At 32.5% G+C, this 22,407-nt stretch overlaps 1 protein-coding gene across 1 annotated transcript; it reads left to right on the top strand.

Annotated features, from left to right (window-relative positions):
* Positions 1–3,294: 3,294 nt before the first annotated feature.
* LOC18612922 (GroES-like zinc-binding alcohol dehydrogenase family protein) lies at positions 3,295–22,154 on the top strand. Its single transcript, XM_018114067.2, has 8 exons — positions 3,295–3,684; positions 3,813–3,948; positions 4,117–4,186; positions 4,265–4,358; positions 5,385–5,598; positions 15,102–15,243; positions 16,002–16,172; positions 21,809–22,154. The coding sequence occupies exons 1-8, from the start codon at positions 3,405–3,407 to the stop codon at positions 21,998–22,000; spliced, it is 1,299 nt and encodes a 432-aa protein (XP_017969556.2). The 5' UTR covers positions 3,295–3,404; the 3' UTR covers positions 22,001–22,154.
* The last annotated feature ends 253 nt before the right edge of the window (positions 22,155–22,407 follow it).

Genomic DNA, 22,407 nt, shown 5'->3' with positions numbered 1-22,407 from the left:
GTCCGCCAAGGGTGTTAAAATATTCACACGTGAAATACATTTTTATTTTTTAAAACCAGCCGTTCCTTGGCGTTGGCCGAGTTACACATTCACGTGGGGGTTTGACGTGAAGTGAGCTCTAATACTACCCCGGGAGTTACCCTCCTCGCCTCTACAACCGGAGTAACTATATAACTGGGTTTACCGTGCCCCTCTAATAGGCAGTCCACGGAAACCCGTCACTGCAGTGACTAACCCACCAATTTTAATAAAATTTCGACAGTATAACGTGGCTTTTATTTATTTATCCAGCCTGCATAGTAAAACAACTTACATAAATTTCCCAATGCATTCACAAAATATAGCCACATATACTCATTTCTCATAAGCCATTCCTAGGAAAATATATATTTCTCAAGTCAATTTGTAGCCTCCAATTACTCAATTTCATAATCAATACAATATATTTTTATTTGTCACATTTATTCCTAAAACATCAAAAATCCCATTTTAATCTCGTTCTCATTTCATAAAATACATAAAGGGCATTTAAAATAAACTCTAGATAATTTACAATAATAATAAGTTTACTCACCGTTTGTACAAACTAAAAGCTTTCTAAGCGCCCCGATCACTACTCGTCGGGTACGACTTCTTTGCCTTTTCCGGAAGGCTCCCCTCCTAGACATATTACAAAAATTTACACAATTCATCACATTGATGCTAAATCACTATATAATTAACTTAAATCCTATACTAATGCATGGTATGAAATGCAATAGCCTAAAATGGCTTAAACGCGGTATTAACCTATTTTTGGCACTTTGCCCGATAAATTGCTAACGCGCTCCATTTTAGCTCTAAATCATCCCATTCTCTCTCCAACATTTCTAACCATTAAATATCAGCCAATAACCTTCTAAAAACAACAAAATCAGCTCACTCCCTTCCTTGAAAAATTCGGCCAAAAATGGGACATTAACTCGGTTAATTTTCTACTTTGTTTTTCTATCACGTTTAATCGTTTTTCATCATTTTCTCTTCATTTCCCTTAGAATAAAATCAATTCATCATCATTGTACAGCATTGAGCATCCAGCCAAGAGTGGGTATTGTGAAAATTTACTGATTTCTTGCCCAATTTAATTTCTAAACACATTTAACTAACTAAAACTATCAATTTAACTAAAAATCAAAACCTAAAAATTTCAATTTCTCTCCCCTAGAATTTCGTCCAGACCTTGACATCACTTTTTGATCTCTCTCCTCAAGCATGCTAAATGGAAATAAAGGCATAGGAAAGGTAGAAATCAAGCTAAAATCGAAAAATCTTACCGTTAGACGCGTAAACGGGCGAAAAACGCGAATTTCCCTTTGAATTTTCTTGTTTCTCTTTGGTTTTTCTTTTTTCCTTCCTTTCCTCTCTATTTCCTCTCTTTTTCTTCCTTATGGCCGGCCAGCACTCAAAATTTGGGTTTAAATGGCTGACTTTTCATTAAAATAATATTATTTCATTTAAAAAAATGCCACGTGTCACTTTCCCATTGGCCCATTTTTAAAATTTCATCCATTTGTTTCCAAATTTTCACCATACACTTGTCTCATATATTCATAGCTTAGATAAAATTCTCAGACTCATCCAAAGTCTCGGTGGAGTAATTTTTGCAATTTACACTTTTGCCCCCGTAAAAGTCAAAAATTACATTTTTGCCCCAAAAATTGAAAAATTGCCCATAAACATATTTTTCATCCCTTATACTCATACCATTCTCCAATTTGTCAAATTTGATCTAAATTCTCTCAAAATCTCAAATTTTGTCCGTGGGTGGTAAAATTACGATTTTGCCCCTACACTCCAAAAATCACCAGAATTAAACTTTTTCACTTCCTATCATTAAATTATACTCCAAATAGTTAATCTTGGTCAAAAATTTCACTCCATGATCAAATTATTATCTTAGGTGGCAAAATGACGATTTTGCCCTTGAACATCAAAATTTTCAATTTTACCCCAAATGAACCCTCGAACTCCGAACAATCATTTTTTTCATTCCTGGACTATAAAATATTAAATTTCATCCTATAATTCCTATTTGAACTAGTTCGAGGTTAAATCAACTCAAGTGTACCGTTAGGTACGATATCGGGTTTCGTCTTTTCTTATGTGCTTTCCTAGCATAATAACATGCTACTCAGTGCATGTATGTCATGACATGTATTTATAGGGTTGGGTTTTACAGAAAATGTATAAATTTTTATTATTTTCTCTTTATATAATCACTATGTTAGATTGTTTGATATGAACTATCTGTACATTCCCTCTGATATACAAAATTTAATCTATTTTCTTTGCAATGACTCCTTAAATAAGATCTGTTATAGTATGCAATTAAAGATTCTTATGCCTTTAACCATTGTGTTAGTTGTACCAGCTTTCTTCATTTCACCTTGGAAGCAGTAGGTGTAGCTATTCTATTGTACAGTTTGATTGTTCTGGTATGTTTAAACCAAGATGAAGTAAGGCACAGCTTCAGGCACACAAGAAGTATATTAAAGTTTTATACAATGAATTTAGTATCAGGCCATGGTATTAATGTCTCCCATCTTTTAATGCTGCTAAATCTTTTTAAAGGTTCTAAGATTATTCTTTTGTGAGGGTTATTGAGTTGTTATCTACCAATATGATGGTCTTATTAGAACTTTTTTCGAAACTTAAAAAACCAAGTGAATTAGTTGTTGGAGAAGAATATGTCAAATGCTGCTTTTTTTTTTTTTATTATTAAAGGCATCAAGAATTTTTATTTAAACATGATTAACAATCTAATAATTTTTTAATTTAAATATATAAATGTCATCATATTAATAATTAGAGTAATTATATTTTTCTTCTATTTATTAGTTTTTAACAAAAAGAATTACTTATAAAATTAGTAAAAATTATATATTTTAAATTTAATTATTAAAATAATAATAAAATATTTAAAAATAGTAATCGAATTCGAGTAATAAGTGTCCAAAAGTGATACCCGAATCTAATTTAAAAAGTAAAATCATTATGTAAATCTACTATAAATCTTATTATAAAATACTCTAATCCTATATAACTAGATCAAATATCCGCAAGTACCTTGTAGTAAGATAGTCATCACCATCCCTAATGTTAACCAAGTAAACCCATCCTACGGAACCTTGATCTATCATCAACAAGATGGTAAATGCAAGTTACTCGTTATTATTATTATTATTATTATTATTATTATAATAATGAATTATAAATAATTTGAAACTTGGCATCTCCTTTTCAATAATCAATTGTTTGTTATTATTTTCAGTGCTAAGAAGGAAGGCGACGTTGTTTGGATCCTTTCACCTTCTCCTATAAAATAAAAATGGTATCGTGGCAAAGTCGCCGGTTGTGAGTCAGAAATGGGTTTTTCATCTATAGCCCGCACTGCCATCTGCAGGAAGCTGCTCTTTTCAAAGCCCAACTATCGTTCAATCTTATCATCTTCCCGTTGGTTTTCGAGTCACGTTGGTGACATCAGCAAGAATGCAGACAGCATCCCGCCATCGTCGGCCGCTTATCATGTGAGCTCAGGTGGGTACATGCGAGGGACTGTGTTCTGGGAACCCACTAAGCCCCTCACTATTGAAGAATTTCATATGCCTCGTCCCAAAGCTGGAGAACTCCTCATAAAAACCAAGGGTACGTTGCTTTGATGAGACGGATTTTTTCAGGTTCTATCAGGGTCAACTCCAGTGGAATCCCCTTTCTCCGTTTTGATCCTTTGTTTCTACTGTTTAGAGCTTCTGATATTCCATCTATTCTTGCAGGCTGTGGAGTATGCCACTCTGATCTGCATGTTATAAAAGGTGAAATTCCATTTTCTAGCCCTTGTGTTCTTGGGCACGAGATAACTGGAGAAGTTGTTGAACATGGCCCACTCACCGACAGCAAAATCACACAAAGGTTTTGCATTGAATACTCGTGCTTTGTTACAAGATGATATCACTTATTCTTCATTAATTCATGCTCTGTGCACATGCTCCTTAAGTTATAATATGTCTCAAGTTTGTTTGGTGGAGATAGAAATGGGCAGCCACATGGTTTCTTAATTTTCCTTTTGGCCCTTCTCAGATTTCCAATTGGATCTTATGTGGTTGGAGCCTTTATCATGCCTTGTGGTAATTGTTTCTTCTGTTCTAAGGTATGGTGCTTCAAGATGCTATGCTTGCATTTCAATTCATTTTATTATGACTGATAGCGTTTTATTTCTGAGAAATAGGGCCATGATGATTTATGTGAAGATTTCTTCGCCTATAATCGAGCTAAAGGCACCCTTTATGATGGTGAAACAAGGCTTTTCCTCCGCAGCAGTGGTAATTTTTAATTTTACTATATTGTGATGATCATGAGAATGCATGTGGTCATCATTTGATGCAATTGCTGATCTGAAGAGTGCTTATCAAGTCTTGATAGTGGCCACTTTTTGCAAAACTACTAAGGGTAGAACATTGCGAATAGAAGACTCCTAACATTTTATAAACCCAATTAAGATAACTTCTTTGGATTTTACGAACAAGGTAATTCCACCTTCTATAATGATTGTTAAGGTAGTCACTCATTCATTTGAGTTTGATATTCTGATGTCTTGATGTTTAAAGGACATTGGCCTTTGAGAATCATGGTTGCCAAAGACAGATGAAACTATTCTGAGGGTCACAATATATCTGAATTTAAATTAAGATGTTTTCTTATGGACATTAGCCGATGGCTATCTTAAATAAATAAATTTTGTCAAATTATTCTATTTTTTGAGGTTCAAAATGAAAACTGCACCCATAGTTCTTTAAGCCCAAAGAATCTAGAATATATACCGTTTTTGTAATAATGAGAGAGAGAGAGAGAGAGAGCCTTTACAAATTCTAATATACATTATTGTCCTCTTTTTATCCATGCATAAGTGTGTTTGTGTTTTAGCAACTTTTAGAACAAACTGCATTTTAAAAATTATTGTTTTTCCCTTTCGTCTTTTGTTTTTCTTTCCATGTATAAGGTTAAACCATTCACCTATTATTTTCTTACTCATGTTATTCTTCTGAGCCACATTTAGAGTATAAAGCTTTCTAGTTTCCCTTTAAATTATGCAAAATGATAACTTGAAAAGAAGTATTAGTTGTCTCTTCCTTGATTATGACCTATGCAGTAAATGCATTTAACATGCAACTTCTGTTATATATATATCGTCTCTTTGCGTGATTTATGCCATTCTAACTGCAGTCTTGCAACCTTCATCTTATTGTAGTTTTCTTTTCCTAAGTTACTCATCTGTCTACTCTTTTGCAGTAACTGTATCTGTACAGTAACATCATTGCTGGATAACTAAAGCTGTGCTTCTTGTGTAGGAAAACCAGTATACATGTATAGCATGGGAGGCCTTGCTGAATACTGTATCATTCCTGCACATGCTTTATCTATTTTGCCAAAATCACTGCCATACACTGAGTCTGCAATTTTAGGATGTGCTGTATTTACTGCTTATGGTGCCATGAGACATGCAGCAGAGGTCTGTCCTGGGGATTCCATTGCTGTAATTGGAGTTGGAGGGGTTGGTTCAAGGTACTTACATACTTATTAAGTAGATTTTGAAAAAAGATAATTGGTTGACTAGTCATTTTGAAACATTGTCAGTGTGATTGTCCTCAATGTTAGAAGGTGTTAAGGGGACATAGGAGTCCTAAAGAAAAGCAAAATGCTAGCATGACTGTTAGAGGGTAAAGATAACAGCAGACTGTGGATGTGACTTACGAAGTAACTCATATGTGAGGTGATATAGGAATAAAATGGACATTAACTCCATTTCCTGTTCTTCAAGCAGCCCAACGGAAGGCAAATAGAAGATATTGAATCATGTTAAAATTCATGGACGAGAAAGTTGACCAAAATCTTTACTTGAACACCTGAACTAGCATTTTAGCACCAGACACTTTAGAAGGGTTGCTAACTAAGAGGCCTTTTCTCGGTATATGTGATTCTTGACTATTTTACTTGAATCATTGGCCTTTCTTATCTATCTTGCAAATAAAGTGTTGCAGCACAACAAGCAAATTAGGTAATCCAACTATCAAATTTGCAAGGTCACAAGTGTTGGCTAAAGTAATGGCTTGCCAGTCTTATGCAACAGAAACATTCATTTTTTCTCTGTTTCTTTGATACAATTTCTACGTTTTATAAATCCAGTTTAACACAATAAGAAAAGTGGTAGAAAGAAAAGACCATGTCACCAATAAGTAGAGTGCCGTTCTATCTTGCTGTGTGGGAATTTTAATGCATGCAGGTAACAAGGACTAACTTTTAAATGGCTAAAGTAAGCATGTCAACAAACAGACTTGGCACTACATCGAACAAACTAGTTGGATTACCCAATTGACTTCCAACAATAGTTTGAGAATCAAATTTTTCAAGTAAGATCTGTGTTGTTGTTTTAGTTGAATGAACATAAAATATAGACTTATTGTTGGCTTGAAGGTGGCACTGCCACCTTGGGCCAACATTTAAGAATAGCTTTTTGAAGGTTCAGATGAGTCTAATTTCAAGTAAATCAATAGTTCTAGATTTGTTTAAAGATTGATCTTGTTTTCCTTGTTTATCTAACATATATATTGGGCGGGTGGGGGTTGGAGGATAGGAGGTGGTTTTACATTTTGGGAAAGGATTAGGGAGAGGTGAGTTGAAGTTTGTCATCATTCATGTCTCAATTAGCTAGCTGCCCATGGCACCATTTTAATGACTTTGCTCATAAAATATTAGGGGAAATTGGAGGATGGACAACACGATTTATCCTTAGAATGAAGCTAGACAATGTCTAATGATAAAAAGTGTACAAAAACTAGCAATTCATTCAGAAATGGCAGAGAAATAAGTAGTGTTATTCCAAATCAGTTTAGTTTTGGGTCTGCTATGGCTTTACGTTAAGATTTAGCCCCCCTATCTACTACGAATTGGTTTAGGATGGATGCTTGACGTGGTAGTAGAGCCCAAGGTGCTAGCAAATATGGAGGCATTCTAGACTAGGGAAAAGGACTATTTGGTAAAGAGAGTTAGTGGTGAGATAGGAATGGCAGCTATGGCTAGTATTATAAAAATCTAAAACTTATATGAAAGGTGCTTGAGGCTTCAAAGATTTTGCTATGCATTGATATATTTTTGACGTCTCAAGTGTCATTCTTATGGCATGGTTTTACATTGTTTTGACACTAAAATCAAACATTTTACCAGCTTTAGATGGACCACACACCTCAAGCTATATGAGCTTTTTCTTCCTGCTCACTGTGCATTTCACTTTTTAAGGTGCTCCCTTCACCATACCCATACTAAAGTGTTGCTCCTCTGTCATAAGCAGATGAATCCTAACTTATATCTATACATTTATATTTGGTTCGAAACTTCTTTAACAAAAAAGTCATAATACAGTACCAAAAAAAAAAAAGAAAAAATCATAATGAAATGCACAAGGAAAGATGACTACAATTTCTAAAGAAGGGAAAATAACTTGAAGAGACGTGGTTGGTTTTTATGGATTGTACAAAGTAAGTAATTTAAATGTTTAAAAATGATAAACATGTGCCTTGCTTAACTTGTATTTTGAAGTGTAGAAATGAGTAAGCTTATGATGGTTATATCAGAAAGGAAGAGAAATTCTGTAAAAGAGGTTAAATCTGATTTCTATTATGTTTTACTGAAGGTTAGATACAAGAAACAGGGACAAAGAAATAAATTGATTAGGTTAAAGGACTGGAAAATTTTCTAAATCAAGTTAGTGTCAATTGTGGGGATTAAAGAACTTTGATAGCCACTTGACACAATCCCAATTTATAGGGTGCAATGGGAATTTAGGGTAGAGTTCCTACGTAAGGTTACTTAAGAACAACATCAAAGGAAATGTTGGATACTCAGAACATAACTGAGGTAAAGGTGGTCATTAAAGGGATGTGGTGTGTGAAAAAGGAAGAAGATTGAAGATTTAGGGTGTATATGAATACTTAATTTTATTTCAGTTTCTAGTAGTTTTTTGAATATGATTTATTGAGATTTGAGATTTGAAAGAGTTTTGAAATTCCCCTGCGTTCTCCTCTCTATTTGTTCTCCGTTTTCTCTTTATCCCTCTTGCATGGTTCAAAGATTTAGGACAATGACAAACAGATTTAAGAATTAAATTATTTAGGACTTTATTTAATTAATTTGTTTTATTTTTGGGCTTTAATATAATTTCTAGAATTAGGGTGTTAAGGGTAAAAGATGTAGCCTATAGTGGTTTATGCAATTTCATTTTTTTGGTAGTTTTGGATTATGAATTATTGAAAATTTGAGATTTGAATATTGAATTTTGAGATTTCCCCTTGGTTTTTTCTCTTTCTTGCCTTTCTTTCCCATTTACCTCTATTTCTCTCTCTCTCCCCCCCACCCTTGTGCTACATCAGGATGAATACTGTAAAAGCAGTTGATACTAGTGGAGTTACAACTGAAATTTTGAAGTATTAGATGATGTTAGATACTGATTGTAGTGCCAATATATGCATGTATCTAAGGAAGTATATGTATAGCACATTGTTATGCTACTGATTATCTGCTTAAGTTGCATATAGATGCACATGTACATGTATACTGTTGTCATTTCACTGATAGAATATATGTATAGTGATTGTTACATTTTAATTAGTTGCTTGTATGGATATGTCAATGCATGCAAATATATGCACTTATTGTTGTCACTCACTAGTATTCAAACACTAACATATATGCTATGCATTGACCTACGTTTGCTTTTCCATAAAACATTTTGATATTGTTATTCAATAATACTAAAACCAAATCCCTTACACTATTCTTCGAACAGTGTTTCCTCGCATAAACACTGTTCTTATGTTCTAGGAACAGTAACATCTTTTTATTTATTTATTTTAAAATTTTAAACTATTTTATGGTTTCTTATGCTTTATTGCTTGCTACTAGGCTTTCTAAAGAGGACAACAAGAATCTTGGCAAATGACTTCTTAGTTTTCGCCAGTTTTTCTCATGTTTCGATGAGGTTTTGTTGCTTTTGGTTTGAATATTTGGGGATCTTTGGCCAAGATGTTAGACGCTAAGTTTCTGTAGCTTTCTGGGCATCATTTGTGAAATTCTTTTTCTTCTCTAGTTATCTAATGATCGAAACACATTTAATTTTTGGCAAAGGAAAAACAAATTCAATTTAAATTCAGCTTTAATCATCAATATCCCCATTACAAAAGATCAGTTTATGTATGGTTGATAGTTTAATATAATGTTGTCAAGTGACCATGTTTCTCTTCTATATTTAAATGATATTATTGGAGAAAATAAATCTACAAGACTTTAGGCTATGCTAGAAAATTTGAAAAAAAAATATTTTGGAAATAAATAGAAAATAAAACAGTTGCTTGCCGAAAATTCCAATTTACAACTATACATTACATTTGGTATTAGTTTGGAATTTTGTGATTTGCTACAACACGAGTAACATTTGCTTTCTAATACAACTAAAGCAGAATTCTGACACTATTCTGTAACACTACTCCCCTTTTATATCTAATGTATTAAAACTAGTGTCTCGTCTTTCTTTATTCTTGTAATAACAAATGCTTTTGTGCTTTCTGCCCCTTTTTTCCCTAGCTTGGCTGAAACCTTTTGGTTCATATGTTGACTAATCATTTGGACTCTTTTTGGTTTTCCACTTCCATCTCCAAGAAAACATTTTTTGTGATTTCATGATTATTTAAATAAAAATTGGATGTACTTTTCATTCCAACCATCAAAATTTTAAGCTTTTTATGTCTGAAAATAGAAAAGTAATATTGATCAGGCTTCTTCAAATTTTGTTATGTTTAGTAGTTCAAGGTTAATTACATTTCAAGTGCTTTCGTTATTTCTTTTTCCATTCTAATTTACTTGCTTTGAACTCATTGGGTACAATATAGCAGTGAGTTATTATGTTTGAGCATTAAGGGACTGATAGCATAAACGTAAATATGAATGATAATTTCTATTTCAGCCAGAAGTAATGGTATCGGATTCTTTGGCAGTTTGTGCATTTATCCCACCAAAATCACTAACAATCAAATAAATTGCACAATCTTTGTGGCACCTTATTATCCAAGTGTCATATATTGCAATAATTTAGATTATTGATTTTGATGCCAGTATTTACTAGCTTAAAAGTGTTGCAACAATTTCATTTCCAGCTTTTGCTTTGTTTAGATTATCCAAATAATTTGAGTAAATTGCTCTCACGGTCTTCATAAAAAGTTAAGGTTTGCATATCGTATTGGTCATTACAATTTAAAAAGTCACTTATTGCTCGCAATATTTCAAATGTTATAATTAAATGTTTTTTTTAGAGGATATTGTGGGAGATGACCTTTCTTTATAAAGACATTTTAAAAGTAACCATCAAAATAAGTTTAACTGTTTTTACCCATATTTAGTCATGACTTGACGAAAATACCCATTAAACTATTTCAAATAAATTAAACTATTCATCACAATTTCTCCCCATTACTCTTCATTTGTGCTTCGGATTTCTCTCTCACCATCCCAGTCTCTCAAATTTTATCGATTTCTCTGTTCGGCATTCATCTGTTATGCTTTTGATTTCTCTTTCCCGCGTTTTCAGATTTCTCTTTCTTACACTTTCAAGATACCGAGCAATGTTTTTGACGTGCTTGGGTGGGTGGGTGACTGTTTGAAAAATTCGATTTTTAGGTATTTTGGATAAAAATAAAACTATAAAAATAATCACAAATGTATAAAATAGTTTTTAATTGAATCAATTCGAGACCTAGATACCAATAAACTCAAAATTTTAAAATTTATAAATCTAGATTTTTAAAGAATTTTTTTTTTAGTCAAAGTAGGTGTTTTAGATAAAAAAATATTTGTATTTTGATTTATGAAAACATGTTAGAAACACTTTAATTTGTGTCAAATTGTCAAAAAAATAAAAGAAAAAGTTAAGAGGATTTGAAGTTTTGGTTCGTAAGTAACAACATTTTAGACATTAAATTATAACAAAATGTTTTTGAATATGTCGTGTAACAATAATATTTTTTCAACATGACGTGTCACAACAATATTTATATTTCAACATGGCGTGTAACAACATTTTTTAACCATGGTGTGTAACATTTTTTTTACATGGCGTGTAACAACAGTATTTTTTTTCAACATGGCGTGTAACAACCTAACTATGACTTGTTACAAGTTTTTGTACATGGCGTGTAACAACCTATCTATAACTTTGTCACAGGATTTTGTACATGGCTTGTCACATATTTTTGTACATAGCGTATAACACGTTAACCATGGCTTGTCACAGATTTTTGTACATGGCGTGTCACATATTTTTGTATATAGCGTGGATCACGCTAACCATGGCTTGTCACAGGTTTTTGTACATGGCGTGTAACAAGTTAACTATAACTTGTCATAGGTTTTTGTACATGGCGTGTCACATATTTTTGTACATAGCGTGTAACACACTAATCATAGCTTGTCACAGATTTTTGTACATGACGTGTAACATCATAACGTGTAACTTCATTAAGGGTAATTTTGTCCAACTTGGTTAAAAATAGTTAAACTTATAAAGAGTGTTATTTTTAAAAACATATTATTTTTAAGGATTATTTTTTAAAATGTCCTTTTTTTTATTAGTGTTTTCTTTAACTCTAGCATTAGGTGCCAGGTGGCAAGATGAGTCATGCATGTGTCAGACACTTGTCATTCATGTGTAGGAAAATTGATTTGTTTATTTAATTTCAATTTTCTTAAAACTAATATTCGATTTATAAAAAAGGCATTTTACAACTAAATAATATTAGTAAGAAAAATAGATAATGATTTTTCATATTATATGATAAATTAATTTATAAATTTTTTCTCTTTTTGTTTTCTTTCCTTTATTTTTCCTTTTATCTTCTTTCCTTTGTTCTCACTGGCTAGAGACCAAATGACTGGGGAAAGGCTGAATGTGGCCCTCCCATTACAGATGCCAATAGTTGGAGCTAGGGCAGCTTCTTCCTTTGTCAGATAACTTGGCCAGCCAGGTTGAGCTTCCCCGATCTTGGTGTGAGGGGCCATCTGTTTGGCCCCCTGTAATGTCAATCTGGTGTTGTGGGGTGCATTCCAGCCTTTCATTAAGCCAGATTGGTAAAGGTGAGCCAAATTCTGCCCCTTCTGCCACCCCTCTGTGTGTCCTTTCTCTCTCCACAAATTTCCTCTCTTGAAAAGTTTCAATGACAAAATTGTAATTCTCAAAAGTACCCTAAAAAACCAGTTTAAAATGTCAAAAATGCCCCTCAAATGAATCCCCAAACATGAAACTGTACAAAGCAATTTTAAAGTACCAAAGAAACATTGGGGATTTCCCCACTAAGCATTTTTATTACACCTTAGTCAACACATTAGCTTACACATGTTACCAACTGGCACTTAAACCAAAACGGTTTATGACCCAAACTTAATGGACGACAGAGGTGCAATTTATTCTAATAACTAATAGCTGGTCAAGGTTATTGGACAGTGCTTTTGATCTGTTCTGGTAGAAGTTATTCTTTTATAGTTTTTGCATATCATCGTTGTAAGGTGTATTCTATATGATCATTTAGTTGTTTAAATGGAATGTCCATTCTGTTGATTTTTAGTGTTTTTGTCTTTTTTTCTTTTTCATGGCTATGGTGGGTGTTGAATTGGTGATGTCGGATAGCAACAAGGGAGAGAGAGGAGGTAATAGTATATAATTGCCAAGAAATGGTTATTTCATAGGCAAAATTGGCAATTTTTAGGGCTTGATTTTTGTGGAAAGCATATGTTTAATTCTTATTGGATATCAGATGGAAAATATTAAAGCTTGGTGGCAATTTTTCAGCCACCAAGGAATATGATCTATGAATGATGTTTATAGTTTTATTCACTGGCAAAACAGTAACAAATTGTGCACACGCTGAATGCTTTTAGGTTTTATGATGGGTAATGGTTTAGGGCATGAGAATATTGACTTAGGAGTAGGATATTGTGGTTCAATTGCTGAAATTTGAAGAAAACAAGAAAAAGATAGATTCTTAGTCACATGATTACTAACATGAATGGCTCTAGATAAGACCTGAATTTATGGGTGGCAATTGCTTTGATCATGTTGGGCTGGGCCACTTCAAGTCAAAGAAATTTGGGTCATTTTTGGTTTCGGGCAATTCAGGTTTGAAACTTGGATTGTTTGGGTTTGAGTTATTTCAGGTTCAAGTTATTGAGTTTTTAGAGTCTGATCAAATTGGATTTGAATGGAATATTCAAATCAGGTTAAGGTTAATTTTTCCAACTCTACCAAAATTTAGTAGTATCTAGCAAGTCTTGGAATTACCAAGTGCCTGTAATGTCTAAAATTTGTCAAGCCTAAACAAGCAACAAAGCTTTTATTTTCCAAAATGTGACAAAAATTTTACTCAATAATAAGTATCTATGCCATATAATTTTCTAAACTAAATAAGCCCAAAATATTTTAGCTTTTCTTGTCATCACCTTTTTAGTATATGCATCATGGGCTGTTGTGAATCAGATTGAATTTTTTTGTTTGGTGTAGGGGTTGCTTATTAAATTTTGGGGTTTTGCCAAAGAACCATCGTGCTAGAATTTATATTATACCCTAATTCCAAATTACGAATTTGTGAGGATTTGCTTTGGTATACATTTAGAGACTTATAATGTACTTGTGAGGCACCTTTCAAGGATAAAACCATGAGACCCTTCGGGTCAAAGAGGACAATATCTTGCAAGTTGGGTTGCTGGTCTACATCGTTGGTATTAGAGCAATCAGTAGACAGAAGTGTGGGAGCTAAGTGCTACATGGGCCAATGTGCTAAATTGTGTATGCATGATGGGAGCCACCTTTAGAATCCCAATGCCTTGTGTATTTTGGTGTTGTGTGTAGTGTGTCGACAATGTCAAGGCCTTTATGGGGGGATATTGTAACACCCTTAACTCCACATTGGAAATTTCTGAGGATCCATTTTGGCATATATGTAAAGATTTAAACCTATACCTGAGAGGCAACTTTTGTGGACAAAATCACGGGTTTAGGTTTCTATGGAGAGCTACACCCAACCTACGAGATATTGTCTACTTTGACCCAACGGGTCTCATAGTTTTGTTCAGGTGCCTCACAAGTATAAGTTTAAGGCTCTACATATATATCAAAGCAGATCCTCACAAATTCTTAATATGGGATTGAGGCCGTTCCTAGCTTTGCCTATTATGGCCTTGATGTCCCCATTAAAGGCCAACACATCACACACAAAACTAGGACCACGCCAGGTATTGGGATTCTAGAGGTGGCTTCTATGTGTTTAAAGAAATGGCTCCCACTGTGCGCATGCAATGTAGTACTTTGCCCTGTGTCGCACCTAGCTTCCATAGTTATGCCGGCCAGTGCTTGATACCAATTGTGGAGGCCCGCACCATCCTGCCATGTATTGTCTGCTTCAACCTGAAGAGTCTTATGGTTGTGTCTATAAAATATCATAAATTAACAATACCATAAATACCATAGCAGACCCTCACAAATTAACAATGTAGAATTGAGGGTGTTACAATTTAATATCCCATGTTATGATGTTAGTATCACTCCAACATCACCATTTCTGGTTGGCTCTGTAAATCATGTTGTGCATGTAATTATAGCCATATCCTTAGTAAGCTCAGTGAAAAATGAGGTCTTTTTGCAGTTTCCTTGCATGACTTCTTTGGTCTTCCTTTCCTCTTAACGTCGTTGAATCACATTCTCACAAGGGCATTTCTACATCTCGTGCTTACGTGTCTAAACCATCTTAACATGTTTCCTTCATTTTGTGGTTGATGTCTGCAACCACATATTAGAATGTGTAAAGATTACTGTCAGAAATCTTTGACTCCTAACTCTGAAAATTAATCCTTTCACTTTTGAATTTTATACTGGTGGATTCTTTTATTTTAAGAAAGTCCATCCTTATGGTAATTTTTGACAGTAATTTAATGTTACTAACTTTGACATAGTCATGACAAGATGTTTTCTTCAGTTGTTTGCAGATAGCAAGGGCATTTGGTGCCTCTGATGTAATTGCTGTGGATGTTCAGAATGATAAACTGCAAAAAGCAAAGACTTTGGGTGCCACTCATACAATAAATGCAATAGAAGAAGATGCTGTTGAACGGATTAAAGTATGTTCATTATCCCTAGCTTTTCCTTTTCAACAATATATAAAAGTGCTGAATTCAATTATACGTGCTACATTGTATTGCCTTTGCTACTTGAATATGATACATAAAAGGTTGCTAAAACTTTAAACTACATTGTAAAAGGAAAAATCATAATTGATTTAAAATTCACAAATAATTTAAATGTAACACTAATCCAAACAATTTGTTACAAAAAACTTACAATTTTTATTTTTAATTATTCAAAAATTTTATTTGCTTTTATATCAAAATGCTTTTTTTGCCTTTTGCTTCTGGAAGCAAAAAGCAATAACCAAAAGCCATCAAGGTTTGGCCTAGCAGTTCTTAACCTTACTTGGCAGGGTTAAGTCCAAGGTTCAAATCTCTGCTCCTCCTTGGACATTTTTATACGTATGCCAAAAAAAAAAAAAAAAGCAAAACCAAATAGAGGCGTTGAACTTCATTTTGTTTATTTGTGGGGTTTATTTATTTTTGTGGGCTTAATTTTATGAAGCTCATATTAATAGGGATTTGGTGTAGGTTTGATAATTTGAGATCTTGAGATTTGAGACTTGACTATTGAGGGTGGTTTTTTCATAATTTGAGATATTGATATTTAAGACATGGCTAACCTTGAGATTGGAGGATTTTTGTTGAGTAATCATACTAATTTTAAGTGCTTGTTTGAAATTATTTGGTTCTTCAGTAACTCTTTGTTTTTCTTATTTTACTTAATGCATTTATTTACTTGTCTTGAAAAGGAAATTACTGGAGGACCAGGTGTTGACATTGCTGTAGAAGCTTTGGGGAAACCTCAAACATTTTTGCAGTGTATACAAAGTGTAAGGGATGGTGGAAAAGCAGTTATGATAGGACTTGCAAAATCTGGTGCTATAGGTGAGGTGGACATCAATCGTCTTGTTCGTAGAAAGGTAACACATTTTGTTTCTGTCAATAAATGGTTAAATTATGTTTACTGCTCTTACATTCTCTCCAACTTTCCTAGACTCTACATTTGATTATAGTTACTAGCTCCATATTCCAATATTTAGTAATTTTTCATGACTTGTTACGAGAAACCGGTATAATCTATATCTATAATCTATAAAGTCCATTGAATGTGGGTGCACCCATCCTTTGTTGTAATTCTGCTTTTTCCTCCACCTAATGTCATCTTGTTCTCTAAAATCTTTGAGAAAATCTTTGAAAGACCCTCTACTTTTTCTTCCTAAAAGAATCCCCCATAAACCAGAGCTGAATCTAGTGGGTTTACAATATGGTTGGGATTTTCTGTCAAATTTGTGGTTGATCTGGATTATATTTTTTTCTTATTTTGGTTGTGGATTTCAAGTACTGTGGGTATTTAGATTTTGCAATTTTGGTGAAAGTTTTTATTTTGTGATGAATGGCCAGAACCTAGAATATGGATTTTTTTGCCAAGTTTTTTCCTTTTATTTGAAGTTTTTCTCTTTAGGTTCTCTTCATTTAAATAGGGATTTGTCTTTATGAACTTAAAGTTTTTTTTCCGTTATAATAATATGATATATATTCTGTTGTTAAATTTTCAAAAGAAAAATTGACAGAAAAAGTAATTTTTTTCACTTGGCAAAAAAACCACCAATTGTGGGTTGCCATGTGGCATTTAAAATTTTTTTTGATATTTCTTAATTTCACATGTGGCATGATATTATTGGTCAAATGCCACATGAGTGGGTTGGGTTAACGGTGCTAAAGGTTGGAGTAAAATGATACACTATTTGAAAGTTTAGGCGCAAATTGCACATTTTTTTTGTTTTGATACCAAGTAGTACATTTTACTTTAGTTCCAATATCAAATGAGTAATTAACTTTTTATTAAAATTAGTTTTATTTAAGTAATTAAACTTATGGAGTTATTTTTTATAAACAAAATTTAAAACCATACACTTACAAATAAAATAAAATTAATACTCAAAAAGACAGGTGTTAAAAATTTCAAACTAAGAAACTTCATTCTTCATCATTAATGTCCAAATGACCAAATCTGACAGTCAAATCAACTTAACATCATTAGTTTAAATATCATGATTTTCTATTGTTTCTAATATTAAGGTTGTGCCAATTGATTGATCAGTTAGATTTATTAAGTTGTTCCAAGTTAAGATATCTTCACCCTTGATTAATGTTAATGGTCAAATTTTAAATAAATAAGATCAACATTACTTTTAAATATCATGATTTACTATAGTTTCTAAGTATTAAGGCAAGGCCAATTAATTAACCTATTACACTTATTAAGTTACTATCTTTTATCAGTAGCAATTGGCATGTCTTTTTAACAATGTTTATTATTTTTAACATTCCAATTGTACATTTGATCTATGTCGATAACTAGTGTTTATACTTTAATTGGAAATTAAAATACTAATAAAAAACTGTATTGTATTGACTAAAGTGATGAAAATAAAGTACTGGAAAAAAAGAGAGTTAAAAATGAAGAATTGTTGGGCTATGTAGCCCAGTGGGTTAATAAGAATAAAAGAGTATTTGTCATACTGTTTTTGTTTGTGAGTTGTATCTTTCTTTCAAGTAGTCAATTGGGTTTGGACTTTGCTTCTTTAGTCTAGGTTATTTTATTTATTTTAGTGCATTTATCAAACAACAAAGATAGGGCAACTTCTTTTATAGTTATACCTATAGTGCAATTTTTTATTATGTAATTGTACTTGTATTCTATACCAACTATCATAAAAGAAACCATTGCCAAATAATAATAGATAGTGAAATATACATTTTTAATTCTAACTCATAAAAATAATAACTATTTACTCATGCTATAGGTAGATATATTGGACTTCTATATTTAGCTTTTATTTGAACTTAACGGATATATTTTTGTTTTGTTTTGTTTATTTATTTATTTATTTTGGGGGGTGGGGTTTGTATAGAAACAAAGACACTTAAAAGGATGGGAAAAATAATAGACAATATTCAAATACTTATAAGTAAAATAATTTGCTGTCTAACTCAAAACTCACCCAAATCCATTAGAGCCTGAGATGATTTGAACCCAAAATGTTCCAAACTTCAAAGTACTCAAACTTGAAACAACCCAAACCTGAAGTGAATCTAGACCCAACATGACTTGAACACGAAGTGACCTGAACTCGAAATGAATCTAGACTCATAATGACTTAAACCTGAATGCAGCTCAACTCAAATCTGCCCATTTGCCACCTCTAAGAACAACCTTGATAGTTGACAAGTTGTGCATAATAATAATGATAATGATGATGATGAGACATTACAACAACCATTTTTGCAATAGAAATTGTAACCTCAAGGAAGACGATATGAGTGTCCTGCTTATGTTAACGTGGTTATGTAAATAAACACATCAAAATGTCAAGAAGACTAGAAAACTAGAAAAATAAAAAAATTTAAGCAATGGGAAAATTCACTTTGGAAGCATGACTATGATCATATACTTACCGCTGAGTTTGATGTATAAGTAAATTGCACTATTTTAGATCAATGGTTAAGTCTAGGAAGATTGAGTATTGCTTATAATTTTTATCAGATGATGTTAGTTTGATCTTTTTGTCTTTGTCTGCACAAAAAATTTCTTTATTATCATGAAAAGTGGGTTCAAATAGATAGAATAAGATTAGACTTGTATATTGCCTAAAGAAAGATTAGCCTTGTGTGTATGGAACACCCTTGCTATCTTCTACTATATTTTTTTAAAATTTGCTCTTCATTATTTGATAGTTAATATTGTGAAAATGTTTCATCAATAAGACAATTATTTCTTAGGATTATTATTTATCCACAATGTTGAAGTTTGAAATAATGTTGTAAAATACTTCCTCCGTGTCATATACTATAATTTTTTTTTAAAATTTGCTTCATTATTTGATAGTTAACATTGTGAAAATGTTTCATCAATAAGACTATCTTTTCTTAGGATTATTATTTATCCACAATATTAAAGTTTGAAATAGTGTTGTAAAATACTTCATCTCAAATTTAGTGTACATCTGTCTTTTTGATTTGTCCAAAAACTACGTTTACTTTCCTTTTAAATTTATCACTTACTTTTCTATACTTTATATTATTTGTCTAATAATTTTCTTACAAAATATTAAAAACTCAACCTTAAAATCTAAAATCAAAGTTTTTTTTTTTAATCTTTTTGGCCAGTCAGAATGGATATTTAATTTAAGGTAAGGATTAAGTAAAATGTTATTTTAATTCAATTATAATGTCCTCCCACCCCAATGCATAGGGTATAATATAGTTCTGCTAATTTTGACATTGTCAACCATTAGTCTTATAAATAACTTTTCTTAGAACACCAACATAGTACCAAAAGAACAAAGCTAAGATCAATATGACAATATTTCCTCAGAAATGTTTTGGAAAAAGGATCATGATTGCAATGGGATTAGGGATTAGTGTTTAGCTATATATATATATATATATATTTGAATTACTGAGATTTTGGAGAATTTATTGATTTTATGGGCAACTGTTTGAGAGTATTTATTCTACATCAATTTGGTATAAGGGGAATATAGATATACAAGTTCTGAGTTATGAGGACTTTTTCAGAGAATCTAAGAGAGTTTTGAGTGTTTCTAATCTGTTTATGTTCACGTAAATCTTGATTGGATAAAAGAATTGTTTTCTAGATTGTGGTTGTTAAACGAAAAGGTAAAGAAAAATGCGAGAGAGAGAAATTGTCATTGTCATTGGGAGCAACAGATTTCTTCAGTTACAAAATCAGGTAGCCAGCACCAAGAAATGTTTTGCTGGTCAAGGATTGGCCACCTAGGAGTTTCTCATAGTTTGCCATGTTTGAACCTAGAAAAGGGAGAACGCTAGAACTTCAATGTTGATTACCACCATCCAATAGTTGGGAAAGAGACATTGTCACCATTGATCAAGTCAGCTGCTCCAAAGCATCCTGACAGTGATCTTATAGCCATTGGAATCTCACTCCCTCAATATCCTGGTCAGGATTTGACCTATCTGATCTGTACACTTACGTGGCACACTCCAGTTTTTTTTTGACTTTCAGCTACATGTAATCACTTCCTTAGTGCAACATCAGCACTATTGCTTCAGCAAATTTTAAATCTCCTTGCTGTTCTCAACGTTTATGATTTTGTGCTCTGTTTTGCAAGATTAATCCTCAAAAGGTCAGAATTTTTTTTGATCAGTTTATAAAGCTTTGGGTTTTTAGAAGCAATGATCACTTCGGAACAAATTCATTGTTTTAGAAGATGATGTTTGTCATGCCTATCTGCTTTATGATGAGATGCTTTATCTAAGAGATAGATATTGTTTGAGAATCTTTCTTCAGCATTTTTGGAGTACCAAGATAAAAAAAATTATATATTTTAAAGTGAGAAAACTCTTGAAAATTGGAGATGACTGTATACATATGATAATTGAGGAAACTACTTAATGACTTTATGTAGATATATTTCTCAAGCATGTTGCTTCAATGTTGCTTGTGAAGGAGGATAGAATTGAAACTCATATCGTAAATCCTAAAGTGAAAGTTATTGCAAAGGAAGTTAAGTGCATCAGGAAATTAAAGAACCAATTGTTGACATCCTTGAGGAAGGAAAGGGAGATGGCATTGTGGAACCTCCTTGACGAAAAGGATAATGTCATTGCAAAATCAAAAGTTGCAAAGCAAGAGATGCAAAATGATCAGCATTTAGAGTCATTTTACAAAATAAAAAGTTGGGAGGCAAGAGGTGCATCCAGATTAGCCACTTGAACAGTTGGAATATAACTAAGTTTTGTGATTGAAACAATTGGAATTGAAAACTGAGTGTCAGATGATCCAAGAAAATGAATTCCCTAAAGAGTTGCCTACTTAAGATTCATTGATTCTAGTCTTCTAGTTCACACACAAGGAAATTGCTTAAAGTCTTTAAATTGATTTTGTCATTCCTAGTGTGTTCCGGAATGATGCAAAAGAAGTTTTATGGATAAAGTTTAATGCTGTAAGAAAATTTGACTGTTTAGAGTGTGGTTCATGAAATTTGCTTTGCGATTTTTCTATTTTCAACATTTCAAAACTTAAGATCAAGTTTTCTGTCAACAAGGGGAGAATATTGCTTGTTGAAGAGAAGCTGATTGAAGGATTTAAATGGTTTAGGAGTTCATTTGATTATTTTTTGGTATTTTACGGTCTTTAATTTTTATTTTTTTTGTATTTAGGGTATTTTGGGGTTATAATTGGCATTTTAGATTTCTATTAAGGGGGTTTTGAGTTTAGCTTTAAAACTTGTGTTAATTCAGTTATCATGAGGCTGGATTGGCGGCAATGAGATTTTGAAATTTTTTTATATTGTCGGTACTTGAGATTTGGATTATTGGGATTTTGGCAAAGTTTGATTGATATTTTCAACTTATTGTTTGAGAATATTTGCTCTACGTTACATATATAGCATTTGGTGAACACGAGAACTGAACGTAACTTAAGAATAATGGGAGCTCTGTTTTCTTGCTTTGATTTAAACCCTAATTGACACTTTTTTTTTCCTAATGATGCCTTGGATTGGAGCAGATAAAAGTTATTGGTTCTTATGGAGCAAGGGCGCGGCAGGATCTACCCAAGTTGGTTAAACTAGCTGAAACAGGTATCTTCAATCTTAGCAGTGCTGTTTCCCAAAAATACAAATTTGAAGAGGCAAGTAAAGCATTTCAGGATCTTAACCAGGGAAAAATAGTCAGCCGAGCTGTAATTGAAATAATGTAGCTTTTTATTGACTTGCCTTTATCATATTTCCTAGTGTATTGCGGTAATCTGTTCTCAATAATAATTGTCACAGGTGAAAAACCAAAACAGAAAACAGAGAACTTGTTAAATATTTTGTCATGGATGATAAAGATATTCTTCTCCTCTACTACTATATTCTTCTTTTTCTTCTCTTCTTAAATTTTATTGTTTGAATCCATTTTTATCCTAATAATTTTTTTGCCAATTTATCAGTTACATTTATAAAATTGATTATTATGATTACATCATAATGCCAATAAAATATTTTTATTTTCTAAGATTTCTTTCCTTCTTTTTATTATTATTTAATTAAAATTTAGATTTCTTTAGTAGATGATATAAGTTATATGATAAAAATATATATATATCTTTTTTGCCTCCCAATT

Source organism: Theobroma cacao, chromosome 1 (assembly GCF_053813885.1).
Source record: "Theobroma cacao isolate CCN51 chromosome 1, ASM5381388v1, whole genome shotgun sequence".
Taxonomy (NCBI): Eukaryota; Viridiplantae; Streptophyta; class Magnoliopsida; order Malvales; family Malvaceae; genus Theobroma; species Theobroma cacao.
The sequence above is the reverse complement of the archived record's forward strand: the minus strand, read 5'-3'. Positions and strand labels throughout refer to the sequence as shown.

Excerpts from the sequence above, each read along its gene's own strand:
- LOC18612922 (XM_018114067.2), top strand. The coding sequence starts at position 3,405 with ATGGGTTTTTCATCTATAGCCCGCACTGCCATCTGCAGGAAGCTGCTC. Across the intron at positions 5,599-15,101 it reads GTTGGAGGGGTTGGTTCAAG|TTGTTTGCAGATAGCAAGGG; the intron begins GTACTTACATAC and ends TGTTTTCTTCAG. Across the intron at positions 15,244-16,001 it reads ATGCTGTTGAACGGATTAAA|GAAATTACTGGAGGACCAGG; the intron begins GTATGTTCATTA and ends TGTCTTGAAAAG.